The sequence below is a fragment of the Miniopterus natalensis genome, chromosome 14 (assembly GCF_054644295.1).
Source record: "Miniopterus natalensis isolate mMinNat1 chromosome 14, mMinNat1.hap1, whole genome shotgun sequence".
NCBI classification, from domain to species: Eukaryota; Metazoa; Chordata; class Mammalia; order Chiroptera; family Miniopteridae; genus Miniopterus; species Miniopterus natalensis.
Genome location: NC_142094.1, coordinates 30,492,564 through 30,508,313, shown reverse-complemented (window position 1 = coordinate 30,508,313; position 15,750 = coordinate 30,492,564). Strand labels below are relative to the sequence as shown.

The 15,750-nt window shown below is 36.3% G+C and overlaps 1 protein-coding gene across 1 annotated transcript in view; it reads right to left on the bottom strand.

Annotated features, from left to right (window-relative positions):
• Positions 1–6,269: 6,269 nt before the first annotated feature.
• IPMK (inositol polyphosphate multikinase) overlaps positions 6,270–15,750 on the bottom strand; it is a 28,507-nt gene continuing 19,026 nt past the window's right edge. Inside the window, exons 5-6 of the mRNA XM_087824416.1 lie at positions 14,454–14,535; positions 6,270–11,914 (exon numbers count right to left, since the gene is read on the bottom strand). Coding sequence (XP_087680542.1) covers positions 11,292–11,914; positions 14,454–14,535 — 705 coding nt within the window. The 3' untranslated portion in view covers positions 6,270–11,291. The remainder of the gene's footprint in view (positions 11,915–14,453; positions 14,536–15,750) is intronic.

Sequence of the window (15,750 nt, the reverse complement as noted above, 5' to 3'; positions counted from 1 at the left end):
GGTTTCAAGTCTTGTGGGGTCCCCTCGGAGGGAAGAAAGGGGAAGGAGATGGCGCTGGCAGCTCCCCTGGTGGGGAGCATGAGCTGGGTCCTTTGTCCTGAGCATATTTATCTCTTCCTTGCAGGTGGAAATCTTAGGGGAGGGTCTCAGGGAAGGGTCTCAATAGAATATTCATCAGTTTTCCAGGTTTGCTCTTTCCTGGTCATGGTCTCCACTGATTGGTCGTGCCAGGCCAGGTCATTAGTCAATTTAGCTGGTCCTGAGGCAGCTACGGAGCCACTTGTCTGGTTTTGCTGCTTTTCTGGGCCTGGAGCTGAAACACAACTGAGGCCAAATGTTATCTTTAGGGAGGAACTGCTCAGGGGGTCTAAAACCACATGACCAGCCACATGCTGGGGGAGGATAGGTTACCCTGGGGACAAGGTTCTTGTTTTCCCAGTTTTGCCCCTTGCCAGGCATCCAGGGCTTTCTGCCCTGCTAAGTCTCTGTACCAGGGTTTCCGTACCTGGGTTTCTGTACCTGGCCCCTCTAACAGTTACTTAACCTCCCTGGACCTTTACTTAATCTTTAAATTTGGAATAAAGCTTTTCATAGAGATTTTGTGAAGATTAACTGGGTTTTATGTCAGTAACAGAAGAAAAAAATGTTACTAAAACTACCACAGCAATTATGCTTCTCAAAGAGTGGCTATCATAATTCACTTTAGTAAAACTAAATTTCTTTTCTCTGTTTACAGATGCTATTGGGAAAGAGGAAACTAAGTCTGAAAGCCTTGGCCAGTGATGTTAAGATTACAATCTGAAGTGGGCAAATAGCTTTTTTTTTTTTTAATGTCTTGGATTTGAGAGAGAGGAAGGGAGAGGGAGAGAGAGATAGAAACAGCAATGATGAGAGTCATTGATCAGCTGCCTCCTGCACGCCCCCTACTGGGGATCGAGCCCACAATCCGGGCCTGTGCCCTGACAGGGAATCAAACTGAAATCTCCTGGATCCTAGGTTGATGCTCAACCACTGAGCCATGCCAGCCAGGCTAGCCTATTATTTTTAATAAAGATTCAGATACAGCAACTATTTAGAATTCCAGGAGCTCTGGTGGAGGGACTAAAGCACTCAAGTTTAAGACAAGGATGTTTCACATCCTACTCTAATTTGTTTGATACTGCATTGTGACCAAGTTTTCTATTCTCAAGCCTCCCCTGAAGTCTGCTATACAAACAAAAGCCCTGTGTGAGTAGTTTGAGAGAAAATCAAGGCAAAGAAGCTGAGTCCCACCCCTGGCTTTGTATGGAGCAGAAAGAGCAGCTGCAGAGACAAGATCAAAGTCCTAGAAGGACAATGAATTTGGGGCTAGTTCTTACAGAACACAAGCCCCTAGGATTTCACAGAAATCTTGGGAAGCACATTGAACTTCTTATGTAGGATATAGGATAGATGGTTTTGATCAATTATGTTTAGATCCCAAACTAAAAGAATTGGTTACAGATGGAATAATATGTAAATTATTCGTACAGTGTCTGACAACACACACACTATATGTATACAGCTGAGCCTAATTACTCATGGGTTCTATATTTGTGAATTCATCTATCACTAGAATTTATTTGTAGTCCCAAACAATACTTAAGGCATTTTGCAGTCACTTGCAGACATACACAGAGCAACAAAAAAATTGAGTCACCCAATGCATACATTTCTGGCTGAGGCTGATCACGGCAATGCTCTGCCTTCTTGTTTTAGCTCTCATAATATAAACTTCTTTTGCAGTTTATTTAGTGCTACGCTTTCCACATTTTTGTGCCTTTTTTGGTGATACTGCTGTTTAAAATGGCCCCCTAAGTGCAGTGCTGAAGTGTTGTCGAGTGTACCTACGTGAAGAAGGCACAGGAGGCGGGACACAGAAAATACATGTTAGACAAGCTTTGTTCAGGTATGAGTGACAGTGCTGTTGGCCATAATTTCAATGTTAATGAAGCAACAATACATATTAACTAAGGTGTGTTTAAACAAAAACACACATTAAGATACTACAATTCTGACACTGACCACCCAGAGTTAGTATCAAGACTCCACCAGTTAAGAGGGCACAGTCCCCAACAACAAAGCCATTACCTCAAATACCAGCCACAAGTTTGGGGGGCTCTGGGCCATCCACACTTCTACTAACTGGTTACAAATTTAGGGGTTCAAATGACCCCTCAGGTTCAATAATTCACTAGAATGACTCACAGAACTCAGGAAAGCACTAAGGTCTGATTAGTTTTATTATAAAGAGAAACAAAGGGCAAGATCTGGGTGTATGTGTGAGAGGGAGAGAGGTGGGGGAGGGGAGGAGGGAAAGAGGGAGAGGGAGAGAGGGAGAGAGAGAGAGGGAGGGCCTAATTGGAGTGGATTAGCAGAGACTAGGAGGAGAATTGCAGGTAAATTGAGGGATTTGCTAAATAGAGACAAAAGGAATGAGTGGTAGATGAAGGAGCAGGGAAGAAGTCAGTAAGATGTTCAAGTAGGGCCATTACATGTATGGAAGAACTCACCTGTATAGTGACGGAAATAACACAGCAGAGAGCGACAAATTCAAGTTTCAGGAGGAGGCACAATTGCACCAGTGGAGTTTTCTAGTACATGTGTTAGATCTGAGGGCAACAGTAGAGGCGTTGACCTCAGAGAGAAATTGGCAGCGTTCATCCATTCTAGCAGTAGGGAAGGAAGGGTGTATGGGGCCTAGGAGGCGGGTTGATAAACTTGAGAGGAAAGTGAAATAAAATTTCTTCTAATTGCTACCACTTCCTTAGTGAAAAAGTAAAATCATGAGCTAAGAGCTGGGAGAGGAGGCATGGTGGTCGGCTGTCTGGAAGATGGCGGAGTGAACAGGCTGGGGAGGTGTAGGACTTAGCACCTTGACAGTGTTGAGAGACACCTGGAGTTTGAAGTCACAGATTTCAAGTGGGACCAGTTAGATGGCTGTATTTTTCTCTAACCATTTTTAGCTCTAATGTACAGATACTGAGCTGGTGGAAACACTGAAGGCAACTGGTGCTGGGAATTAGCCAGGTAAATACGATGGGAGGGAACTGGGCTAGGGAGTTTCTGGCTGTGTGTATGGGAGTGTCCGTAACGAAGGGTTCTGGAATCCAAGTTGTGTAAGAATGAAACTGAGGACATGAAGATTACGGACAAGACAGGATCAATGCACCAGAGCTCCTAGTGGAAGAGAAAAAATAAAAAACAAGCAAAAACCAGTTGACCTAAATGTAGTAGAGAGAGGAGGTAGAGTGGGATAGCAATTAGTAATGTCTAGGGTATGCCCCTAACAATGAGTGGTGTCGGAAGTGGGGTGGAAAACAAAATCATTAGAAATGATCAGGGACAGAGAGGGCACATGGAAATCACACCTATCACCTCTTGGCCTAAAGTTATTTAGGTATGGGGGGAAAAACAATCACCACTTGCCAAATACCATTTGGAACAGTTTAAAACCACTGTGATACTTAGAGCTATTTACAGGTTTTTGCTATGTGGACACTTCTAATATGTTTCAAAAGTAAATAAATATCATATTCAAACAGTCAAACACTTGAGCCCTTTTGTAAAAAGCAAGGTCTCTACAAAAGCTTTAACAAAAAATTAAAAATTAAACAGCTAGGAAAAGCTACACGGCATGTATTTGTGACGTTACTGAGCACATGTCTGATTCATGATCATCCTACTTGGGGTTATACAGAATGACCACAGACATAGAAACTAGAAATTAGAGATAAACCCACTGACTGCTCTGGATAAGTCCAGCCTGCTAGATGATTTCATTCTTAAAAGAAGACCTACTAATTTTATTTCCCCCAAGAAATATATTCAGAACAAATTAAAAGAGTATAAAACAGAATAGTATCTTCTTTGGGGAAAATGGAAATGCATAGGAAAGGGAAATTAAGAAGTAAACAATCTTCCTATGAATTTTCACCCTCACTTGTATATTATATACCAATAATAAGAACAAATAGGGAGAAAATGACAATTAATGGAGTAATGTGAAATCCTGATATAGGGAAACTAAAATCCAGCTAAAATGACAATAAAACAGCACATTCAAGTACAAGTAGTACTTTAGAATTAAGTAGTCCTTGTAACTAAAAACTGAGCCAAAACTACTAGTTCAATGCAAAATTGTTGTTGTTTTTAATATATCTTTATTGATTTCAGAGAGAGGAAAGGAGACGGAGAGAAGGAGATAGAAACATCAATGATGAGAGTCACAGGTCGGCTGCCTCCTGCACGCCCCTGACTGGGGATGGAGCCCGCAACCCGGGCATGTGCCCTGACCGGGAATCGAACCCCGATCACCTGGATCCTAGGTCAACGCTCAACCGCTGAGCCACACTGGGCCAGGCAATGCAAAATTGTTTTTTAACATCAATTGGTGAACTGGCATCTATAATACATAATAGAAAGTACATGGCTTTGCATAATTTTTGTCATACAAACATAAGTTTGTACACACTTGGAAAAAAATCAACTGACATTCAAGTTATCACCAAGGAAGCACATGAACAAGACGACTTAAGACACCAAACCACTCCACAGATTATAACAACATAGTAGCGTAAGTTGAAGATGGAAACACTGCAAAACTACCTGGGGAAGGGAAGGGGTGAAAACATGCATGAAATTTTTTAAAAGATAAAGAGTAAGAAATTTTAAATTTTGCATATGCTGCTTGTCCTGCTGCCTCTGTTCTGATCAGCAGAATTAAATATCCACTGTCTCATTTGATCTGCCATGGCTGCCTGATTAACACATGACCATGACAAGCCAGGACTCAGTTTCCTGGTGCCCTATGCAAACTGGTCTGAGATTGGACATGTTGACTGCATTGCGGCCTCCTTGCATCATGCCCTTCTTCAGTGTCCTCCCACACTGACTGGATTGGGCAATAGTAGCAGCAGTTGACTCAAACAAGGTTGAAACCTGTTTGCATGTTCAAGAGTCTCCTCGTGGGCCTCTATTACCACTAGAGAAAATGCCTGGTCTAGCCTGCTGAAAGCATTTGAGACACATCACCCCAGCCATCCTGGACTAGCTCACAAACCCCATCCCCATACAGCTGACCTGCCAGCTTATCGTACAAACATAAGTAAGTCGAGCCAAGATCAACTGACTTACAGATCCACACAAATAATAAAGAATGGTTGTTAAGCCACTAACATTTGGGGTGTTATGAGCATTAACTGCTGACAGAGTGGTCATGCTAGCCCTTACTTTGATTGTCCTCTCTGCCTCTGGCATAACCTAGATGGGTTAGGGTCATCACGACAGAAAGTGGAAAATGGAAGCACCTGACCGGTGTGGCTCAGTTGGTTGGAGCGTCAGTGTATGGGTTCGATTCCCAGTCAGAGCACATACCTAGGTTGCGGGTTTGATCCCGTCAGGGCATGTATAGGAGACAACCAATCTATGTTTCTCTCTCACATTGATGTTTCTCTATCTCCCTTCCTATCTCTCTTAAAAATAGTAAGTAAATAAATGAAAACGGAATCCAAGACTATGAAAACTAAAGTTATGGTACGGTTTCTTCATAAATTTATGAGAATATGAATATTCTTTGAACTGGATCCAAGCCATATAAGCTACAAATTAAGCCTATTTACCTTAAGTTTACAATCTTCAAGATGTATGAAGTGATACTATTTATTCTTCCATGGACTAACAAGTATCCACATGATTTGATTTATTGCTGGCTGTCTTTTCTCACATTCTTAACCCATTTTTTTTCTCTCCTGGCTTTCAAATAGCTCTGGTTTCTTGGATCAAAGTGATCCAAATTCTACTGCAAACTCCACCCCCAAAGAACTTTTTAAAAATCTTACTAATCAAAGTGTGGTCCATGGACAAGGAGTGTCACAGACCCCAACCAGGCCTGCTGAATCGGAACCTATATTTTTAACTAAATCCCCAAGTGATTATTTTCACTTTTTATTATTTCATTTCAGCTTTTATTTAGTTCTTACACTTAGCTATAAGTTGGAGACAATGGCAGAGGGATTTCAGCAGTTAGGCAGCCAGTCTTAAAAAGAGAAAAACTCCTTCCCATGGTGCACAGCAGCAGGTGCAAGAGTAAAGCCATACAACCTTCAGGAACCTTGCCTCACAATTGCTGTAGGCCATGAATCACTCCCTTTTCCTCTTGTACGCTATCAGACTGACTCCTTGCACACCCTGCTGTATACTGATAAACCAATCACAGCCCCAATTACATTTTATCCCATATTTACTTTTTTTTTTCTTTCTACCAGACAGTACCTATCTCGAGCACAGGTACTGAATCTGTTATCTTTTTTAAATTTCTGAAGCCAAATACAGTGCCTGGTCAAGGGTAGAATTTCGACAGTGCCCTCTCTTTTTAATGAATGAATGAAAATAACTTGGTTATTGATTAAGTAACTAATTCATGAAATTTCAAATACATGCAAAAATATCTTACCTACTTCTGAAGTTTTAAAATTATAGCATATGTTTTCACAGCCAAATCAATTTGTTTCTCCTAGAGTCCACTTCTGTTAGGTTAATTCCAAAGATTTCAGTCCATATAATAGGGAAAAAAATATTCAAATAAAGGTTTACACACTTTTTCATTTCCAATGCATACGCTTCTATTAACACTCTATCTTAACCATCTTTGAATCCCTAATGATCCTTATAGTTTCTGGTACCTAATATGCACTCAAATATTTGAATGAAGTTATTTTTAAACTACCATGAGTTAGTATATTACAATTAAAGAAAAAAAAGCTCCAATGTAAAACATTTTAATAGGTTGTCAAATATACAGTTATTAGAATTATCTAAATATCACTTATAAAAATTGGTATATCACATTAGATGATTCTATAAAATAAAATCACACATTGACAATAACCCCTGCAGTCCAAGAACACCCCCCATCAAGAGTACAAATTACAGACACATTAAAAAAGAGACATTTAAACCAATATAACTTTGACTAGACTAAATACATTCATTCATCAAGTACAATAAACTTAGCAGTCACTAATAACACAATTTTAGGTGCAATTTCACATGCTTTCATAAATCTTCCAGTATAGCTCCCATAGTAAAGTGTCTTTGTGCACACCATTTTCATTTATATGCAGGTGCATCATATCATACATCATACTTGAGACTATTTCACTTCATAATTAAACTTGTTAATATATATTGTAAGTGAACAACAGGCCAAAATTTAGGCGCAATGATGACAAAGTTTAACAATTAAAAAAATTCTTGAGAGTATATTTTAATTTGTTTAATCTCATGAATACTATTTCCTTTTACTAGATGCTATCAAAATTATAATTTAAATATTAACTCCTCAAAAACGGAAACTCCAACCTTCTTAAAATATTAACAAGCATTTTCAGTAACAATAAAATCATTCTGTAAGTCAAAAAGTAATTTCATGTTCCTTGCCAAATTTAAAATACCAGTGATTTGAAGATTGAGGCCTAAATCATTTGTACTATAAAATGCAATGTAAAAAATGTGCAGTAATTTGCTTGTGAAAATATAATGGCATGTTTTTCACAGTAATGTTATGTTAAAGCACTACTCTAAATGGTCAGTCTAAGTAAACGTACCTTTACCAGCAAGAAAACTGAAAACTTAAGGCCTTTTTATGCTACCCAAACTCTAAGTCAAATAGAGGTTACAATGCTGTGAAGTATTTTTAACCTCTCTAACATTGTTAGTTGCTTCATCACAACTTAATAATTACCTTATCTTTACACAAACTCAAATGCTAGTTAACTTTATCATCTTGAAATGAATATTTCTCTGTATCTCTATTTTAATTCAGTCCCCAAACCCACCCCATCTAGAAAGAATGCTAGAATAGGGCTCTGTCTGATTGGTTCACAACTACATATTCAGGGGCTAAAAATGCTTGGCACATGGTAGATATCCAGTAAGTATTTCTGAATAAACTAAGAAGCCTGGCCTCCATAGGCAACTCTACTTGTTTTCCCAGAGCATTAATAGACAACTTGCCTCTCTGCATGGCCAAATTGACAATTTTTTAAAAGAAACTGATGTCTACGCTGTGATAACATAGAATGTAACGGAAGGACAACTGAAGGTACACATATATTAAATCAAGGTTAAAGGCACTGGATCAGAAAGATTATTACAAAGCATTGTAAACAATTTTTAAAGCAAATCAAGTTTTAAAGTATCAGACGGCGAACTGCCATGAGAAAATGGTACTAAAATGATGGCAATGCTTTAAAATAGTGGACGAAATTTCTGTAATTTCACAAATAAAATTCTTTCATTGTTTTACCATTTTCTTCCACCCTGTCCAAAGCCTAGAAACAAATGTTTTCAGTTGCATGAAACAAGAAAAATGCAACTGAAATATCTCTGAAAATTAATTTCTTTTTCTTAAGTTATGTTATAAATTTGATAGAAATGATGTAAAGAACATCATCTTGAAAATCATTCAACAGTAAATTATACTGTCAAAATAAAATAAAAAGTTCTTATTCAGTTGAACACAATCTAAAGCCCCACAATAGCAAAATGTAGTGTAAGAGGCAGAGTAAGTACAATCTTTCCAGACACATAAAGAATAATGAATACTGAGTTGAAAATACCACAAGCTCCATGTTAGAGCTATTTAATATACACATTTTCACAACTGTTTCTTGAAAAACTATTTAGATAAAATATTTAGCATTTATCAATTTTTTATTTGAATCTATGCAACTTCCATCCATATTAAAATATCAATTAGTGTAAATACTTTATTATAAAACTATTATACAATTTAAATTTTTATTAGAGAAATGTATTATTCACTCTCCATAATTTCTTAAAATTCTTTTATGAGTGCATTCCATAAGAAATACACTAAAAACCATTGTGTTGCCTAGTGGAAAAAATTTTGATAATCTATCAATCCAAACTATATCCTTATTATGCTTACTTCTTAAACATTTACATGTTTAAATATGCTTGGTAAATAGTGATCATTCTATTCCCACAGTGGTAAATTTCAGCATAATGCTAAATGACTGGAGTGGATAGTAAAATAGTCACATATAGATTACATACACAGATACTTATTCTGTTATATGTAAGCTTACTTATAAAGTAGCATAAAATGAACATCGGATAACAGTGATAAAAAATGTAAACAAACAGAATTAAATGTTAATCCCTTCCCTGAAAAACAAAAGATAAAAGCGCTTCTTGTTTTATTAAAATAAAACAAAACATGATCTATTGTATCAAAAAGGTAAGACACTGATTTTACAAAACTATATTTCCAAATATGAGTAAAGAGAATCTGAACAGTTTACTCACACTTTATTGAGCTAAAATGTGCAAAAAACCTGGTAATACTTAAATGTATTAAATTCATTTTACATAGGCTGATACCATCCCCTACAAAAAAAAAATTCTTGTTTTGTTCAGATTCAAAATAGTGTCTGATTATCTGAACTTAAAATTTATTGAACCACTATCCAAATAACAAGTCAATATTGTACGAAAAATCAAGTAAAACTAAAAAATTTCTATTAATTATGACTTGAATTCATCCCCATAAAAAAAGCAAAAGCCAATACCCACTTAGGCAGTAGAGAAAAATATGAATTCCCTATAGAAAACTTACAATAACTCTAAGGAAATTAAAAACAATCAAATTCTGCTCTAACAAAATGCATATGAATTTCAAAGTTATTCAGGTTTAATAGATTTATTAAGCTTATAATTCACAGAGCGTTTGGTACTTCTGTTTGTGCTCAGATATTTGCAAACTGCCCTCAGAGAAGGTTGGGAAGGTGACTTAAACATGAAATTGTGATACTTTCCTTCACACCCATAAAGGGTGCATGGATTTAAGATTAATTTGTAATTCTAGGGGAAAGGGGGGGAGGAGGGAGGACACTTAACAATTCCCAACTCTCAACCATTTTCCAAGAATATGGCAAAACTGTTAACTACTTAGATGTGCTATTAGTGAATCAAATGCAAGCAATGAGAGCATAAACATCTAACCTATTTGCAAATTTAAAGTTTTAAATGTTTTCAATAGTAACTGGATATTTTTTAAAAGGTGAATATGAAACACAGATAACACAGAATCTAATTTATACAGGAAAAATAGTGTTGTCCCCCCTCCATGAAATTAAATAATAATTTATCTCTTGAATATAAAACAATTTTGAGTAAGAATGAAACAGAAGTGTGGGTTTAGATATGCACCACTCTCTATGATGTACTAATTTACACAGCATTTTTGATAGCACAGTATTGGATGTTGTCCTTCACTGCATATTAGAATTCTGAGAAACACCATTTTTAGCAACATATATTTATACTACTTAGCTAAATGAACACATAAAAATATATAAACTTTTTAAAATTTTAAGGTATTTAAAGGAGAAATGAGACAAACCTTCATTCACCCACCTTTTTGAAGCTGCAGTTAGAGGAAAAAGTATTATACAGTTTATAACACTTTTCACAATGTAGTAAATATATATTCCAATTTGCCCATAAAAGATTTTAAAAGAAAAACATGTTCCTTCCAAGTAGCTTGTCTCTTCTTGCCCTAGCAAGAATAATTATTAGTGCTCTTAATTTCAAGATTTTGTTTTTGTCCAATTCAAATATCTTTTTCATGTATAACATGTTGAAATGTGAATAATAAAAATTAAAGGGAAAATCTGCTTTTAGAATGCAATACTTCAAAATCATTTCACTAAGAAGCACCTTTTGATATGCTGGTCTAAACTTTAATATAAAACCTAGACAGTACTTATTTCTGAAGTAGAATTTTCTCCAGTTTTAATAACTTCAAAAAGCAATACTAAGTACATCAACCTGTGCTTTCTAGATTTTTGAAAGTGTTCTCATAATGTAATGAGTTTAGATATGGCTCATTGTCAAGGTTGGGTGGAGAGAGGTTTCATGATAAACTGACTACAGAAAACTAAACTCTTAATGACTGAATAATGGTTTGCATTTTGCTTAAGTCACACAGATGTTTAAATCATGTACCACCACATTCCCTGCTTAACATTCCAAAGTTTCTTTATTCTTCATAGTTTTCTAATGAACAAATAATTAGTTTTCCTGAGTAAGATTATAAAAAAGTTAACCCTCTACCAAAAGTATAAAGACAAATAAAATGTAGACTCACAATACAAATTGTTTACATAGCATTACAAGTGCAGAGATATTGACTGCTGCTCTTCACAATGATTGCCCCACCCCTTAAAAAGACTGCAGCAAAGGATTCAATTGTCTAAAATACTCTGCAGCACAGTAATTAAATTCTTCAGCCCATAAACATATCCCTCATCTATTGTGTTGCTAGGGAATACATGAGCAAAATCTATCATTCGCACTTCTACTTCCGCAATCTCTTGGCAACCAGTGGGAAGATGGTAGAAAACTTTTTCCAGTTGGGAAAGTACATTTCCATTTAAATGTTCCTGTGACAAGCTTTTCCACCCATTGTCTTGCTCTATATTTTCAACTTTCAATGAAGTCTGACTGTGATGCTTTTTTGAATACATTTTTCTGTGACGAGCATACATCTTGGACAAGCTTTTGCCTACTGAAGCCTCTATTTTTCCATTTGTTGTGGAACTTAACGCTCGAAAGTTATTATTGTACTCCAGTACGTCTGTGTCTGAGAGTTGTCCTTTGGACAATAACTTTTCTGCCAAAGTTCTGTCATTTGATTTTGTAGTAGTTGGCTGAGATGAACCTTCATAAACAAACAGTAATGAACTTGCATAAAAGTTAAGCTGCTTCTGGCCTTCAAACCACCGCAGAATACTCTCAATCTTCTGAATACTGGCAGCAACAGCATCTTTTCTTAAGCAGAATCCATTATGAAAAAACCTAGAAACTCCTATAAAAAGGAAAATATAATAACATTGTAATGTATTATTATGATTATAATACAATTATAAAAAAGCTACCACTTGGGAAGTAAATTCATCTTAGATACCATTTTTTCCCATTATCCCTTGCAATTAACTGAACAGGGAAGAATTCTAGTCAGATATAGAAACAGGGACCTCACTTAATTTCTGGTGAAGATGCTTTTACTAGAAAACATTTAAGTGACACTTACGCAAAGTGAAACATCCTATTCAGACAAAAGTATTTATTACAGATAGACTGGCAGTTTAGTCCTCTCTACATATATTCTCTTCAGGAATGTATTCTAAGAATTGCTTCATTTGCTATTGTGAGGGATTTTATAGAAAAATTTCTTGTTTGTTAGAATCACATTTAAGAGCTAATTTAAAACCTAGAGTTAAATCATAATCATCATTTTTTTTAATCCTCACCTGAGGATATTTTTTCATTGATTTTTTAGGGAGAGTGAAGGGGAGGAAAGAGGGAGAGAAAGAGAGACAGTGATATGACAGAAACACGTCAATTGGTTGCCTTCCACCCGCAGCCCGACCAGGGCCAGGGATCAAGCCTGCAACCAAGGTATGTGCCCTTCACCGGAATTGAACCCAGAACCCTTCGGTCCACAGGTCAAATCTCTAACCACTGAGCAAAACAGGCGAGGGCAAAATCATAACCATTTTTTAAAAATATGTTTTTGATTTTAGAGAGAGAGGGAGGGAGGGAGAGATAGAAACATCATTGTGAAAGAGAATCACTGATCAGCTGCCTCCTGCACACCCCCTACTGGGAATCGAGCCTGCAACCCAGGTATGTATCCTGACCGGGAATTGAACCCTGATCTCCTGGTTCATGGGTCAATGCTCAACCACAGAGCTATGCCGGCTGGGCAGATCATAACCATTTTTAATGGTGTCAACATCCCATTACTAAAATACCACGTTATAACTGTACTAAATTTTTCCTGTTCTCAATAATATTGATTAAATCAGTCTTTTCACAAAAGTTAAACTCACTTTAGAGATTAGCACTACTCTAGTTTGAGTATATTATCCAAAATTAAGACTTTTAAATGCTTTAACCTATCAGATTATTAGGTCTCTTAAAATTACTTATGCCTATTTTATCGTATTTGGAAATTTATGGGTACGTACGATTTGATTTCTGCCTTTAAATAGCTTGTTCCCCCACTCTGAGACAGAAACTTCTAAAAAATATATTCTGATTAGAGAAATATTTTAATAAAGAGCCAATCTGCATGTTATCTTGCTATTGGCCGAGGCAAATACTAATTGTTAAGATCACGTTGTGGATGCCTGTTTTTTACACATAAAATAATAATTCTTCTTCAAACTCTTTACACATAACCTGTTCCCTACCTGAGGTAGAGCTAAAAATAAACTTTCAATAGAATATTATTTCCAGAAATCTAGGATATTACTGCTTTCATCTTGTCCATAAATATTTTAGAAGCATATATGTTAACAGACTTTATTTAAACTACTTTTCATGCCACTTGTTCATTCATAATGTAGTTCTAGAAGCTAATAATATGCAGCTCAACTATAAAAGAGAAATTTAAATAAAAAAGAAATTACATGCTACAACACACACTTTAAAGTCTCTTATGTAACAAGCAGTTTTAAGATACCATGATCTATATACTATGATTTTTTAATGTTTTTATTAATTTTAGAGAGAGAAAGGGAGCAGGAGAGAAACACTGATGTGAGAGAGAAACATCAACTGGTTGCCTCCCGCATGCATACCGACCAGGGACTGAACCCAAAACCTGGACATGTTCCCTGACCAGGAATCGAACCAGTGACCTTTTGGTGCGTGGGATGATGTTCAACCAACTGAACCAAACTGGCCAGGGCTATATGCTATGATTTTAAAGACCACCTCTAGTTCCAGTACTTGGATTAGATAGTTGGTTCATAGATATTCATTTTTACTTAAGTATATTAATAAAAAAAGAAATGAATGAGCCCTAGCTGGTCTGGCTCGGTAGTTAGAGTGTCAGCCTACAGGCTGAAGGATCCAGGGTTCGATTCTGGGCAAGGGCATGTACCTTGGTTGCAGGCTCGATCCCAGGCACTGTCCGGGGTGTAAGAGCCAACCAACTGATGTGTCTCTCTCACATCGATGTTTCTCTCTCTCCCTCTCCTTCCTTCCCACTCTCTCTGAAAAGCAACAGAAAAAATAGCCTTGGGTGAGGATTAAAAAAAGAATTAAAATTTAAAATACACTCAAGGTTTTGGTATATATGAAGCAGGGATCAAGATTAATCCAATTGTGTGAATATAAGTTTCTTTTTTTTTTTTTTTTTTTAAATAATTGTGAAGTTTTGGAAATCTAATTGGGGCAAAATAAATTATGGTATGGTATATCCTGTAACAAAAGTTTAAGTTTACTTATTGTGAATTGAATCATACCAAAAGAGAATTAAAACCAAAATCACTTTGGAATTATTTTGATAACTGTGCAGTAATAAAAGCATTGAAATACGGTTTTTCAATCCTTACCATCCTTCAGAGTTTCTTTTGTTAAGCTTCTTCCATAGTGCTGGTTTTGTGTCTCATAACTATCAGAATGAACATGATAAACCTGTCAGAAAAAGCAGTGAATACTAAAAATGAATAGTCTTTGACTGTGTGGAATTTATCTCAGCAGTGGTTAAAGATGGAAAGATCTATTCATATGAGTCACTGTAATAGATTGAAGAAAAAAAAAATAATGTCTTCATATCAATAGATTCTGAAAAGGCACTTAACAAATTTACATCCACTACCAATGAGAATTCTTTAAAAGGATAAATGAGTATTTCCGATATGAAAAATTATCCACCTCAATCCACCAAGGGTTAGCCTCAAGTTTAAAGCTGGCCAAAAAAACTGCAAAGTAGCCTTTGGAAAAAGTCAGGAGAGTGTGTAGCATCACCCAACACAAAGAGGAATGTTTCAAGGAAAACCTAGTCAGCTTTGAAGGCTGCTTTTCAAAGTGAAGTAAGGTGAGTAATGAAAATGACATTTGGATTTAGTGACATGAAGACGTCATTAGGGACGTTAGTGAAGAGCCAATCTGGTGGCATGATGGAGTAAAAGCCAGATTGGAGGTTGAAAAATACTAAGTGGGAAGTAAGGAAATGGAAATAACTAGTTTGTTTGTGAAGGGGAGGCAAGTTAAACTCACAGTGGAACAAAGTAAAGGTGGGTTTTGATGTTTTTAAAAAATTGTGAAATGAAAAGACTCAGGAAAGAGACAGAAACTGAAGATATAAGACATGAGAGAGAATCAATAGTATTAGATTCCTGAAGAGGTGGAAGATGAGATCCAGAGGGCACAGGGAAGGGCTGTCCTTAGGATGGAAAATTTGTCAATGTGACAGGAAGGAATAAAGAGGGAATGAAAGCACTTGCAGGTTAGGTATGTACATCTATCTAAGGGAAATTAAAGGAAATCTTGTCTAATGGCTTTAATATTTTCTGAAGCAGAAGGCGAAGTCCTCTGATAAAAGTGAGAAGGAAAGTGGAAGAGTAAGATTTAAAAACAGTGATGGTTTAAATAGTTGCCCAGTCAGATTACTGTGGGATGTTTATTTCTTGTCTGTTTTAACATTATGCCATTAACCTTTTTCCCTTTTACTATATGCCCACGTTTAATTAGTTTTCTAAATGAAATAACTGCATCAACAATTTCTTTGATCAAAATACCAAATTCAACTGTGCTGTTATAACCATCACATTAACAATCCATCTATAATGCTTTCTATTTATTAACTCTCCTATTTAAAACTCAGAAGATCCATATGTCATCTTTTAC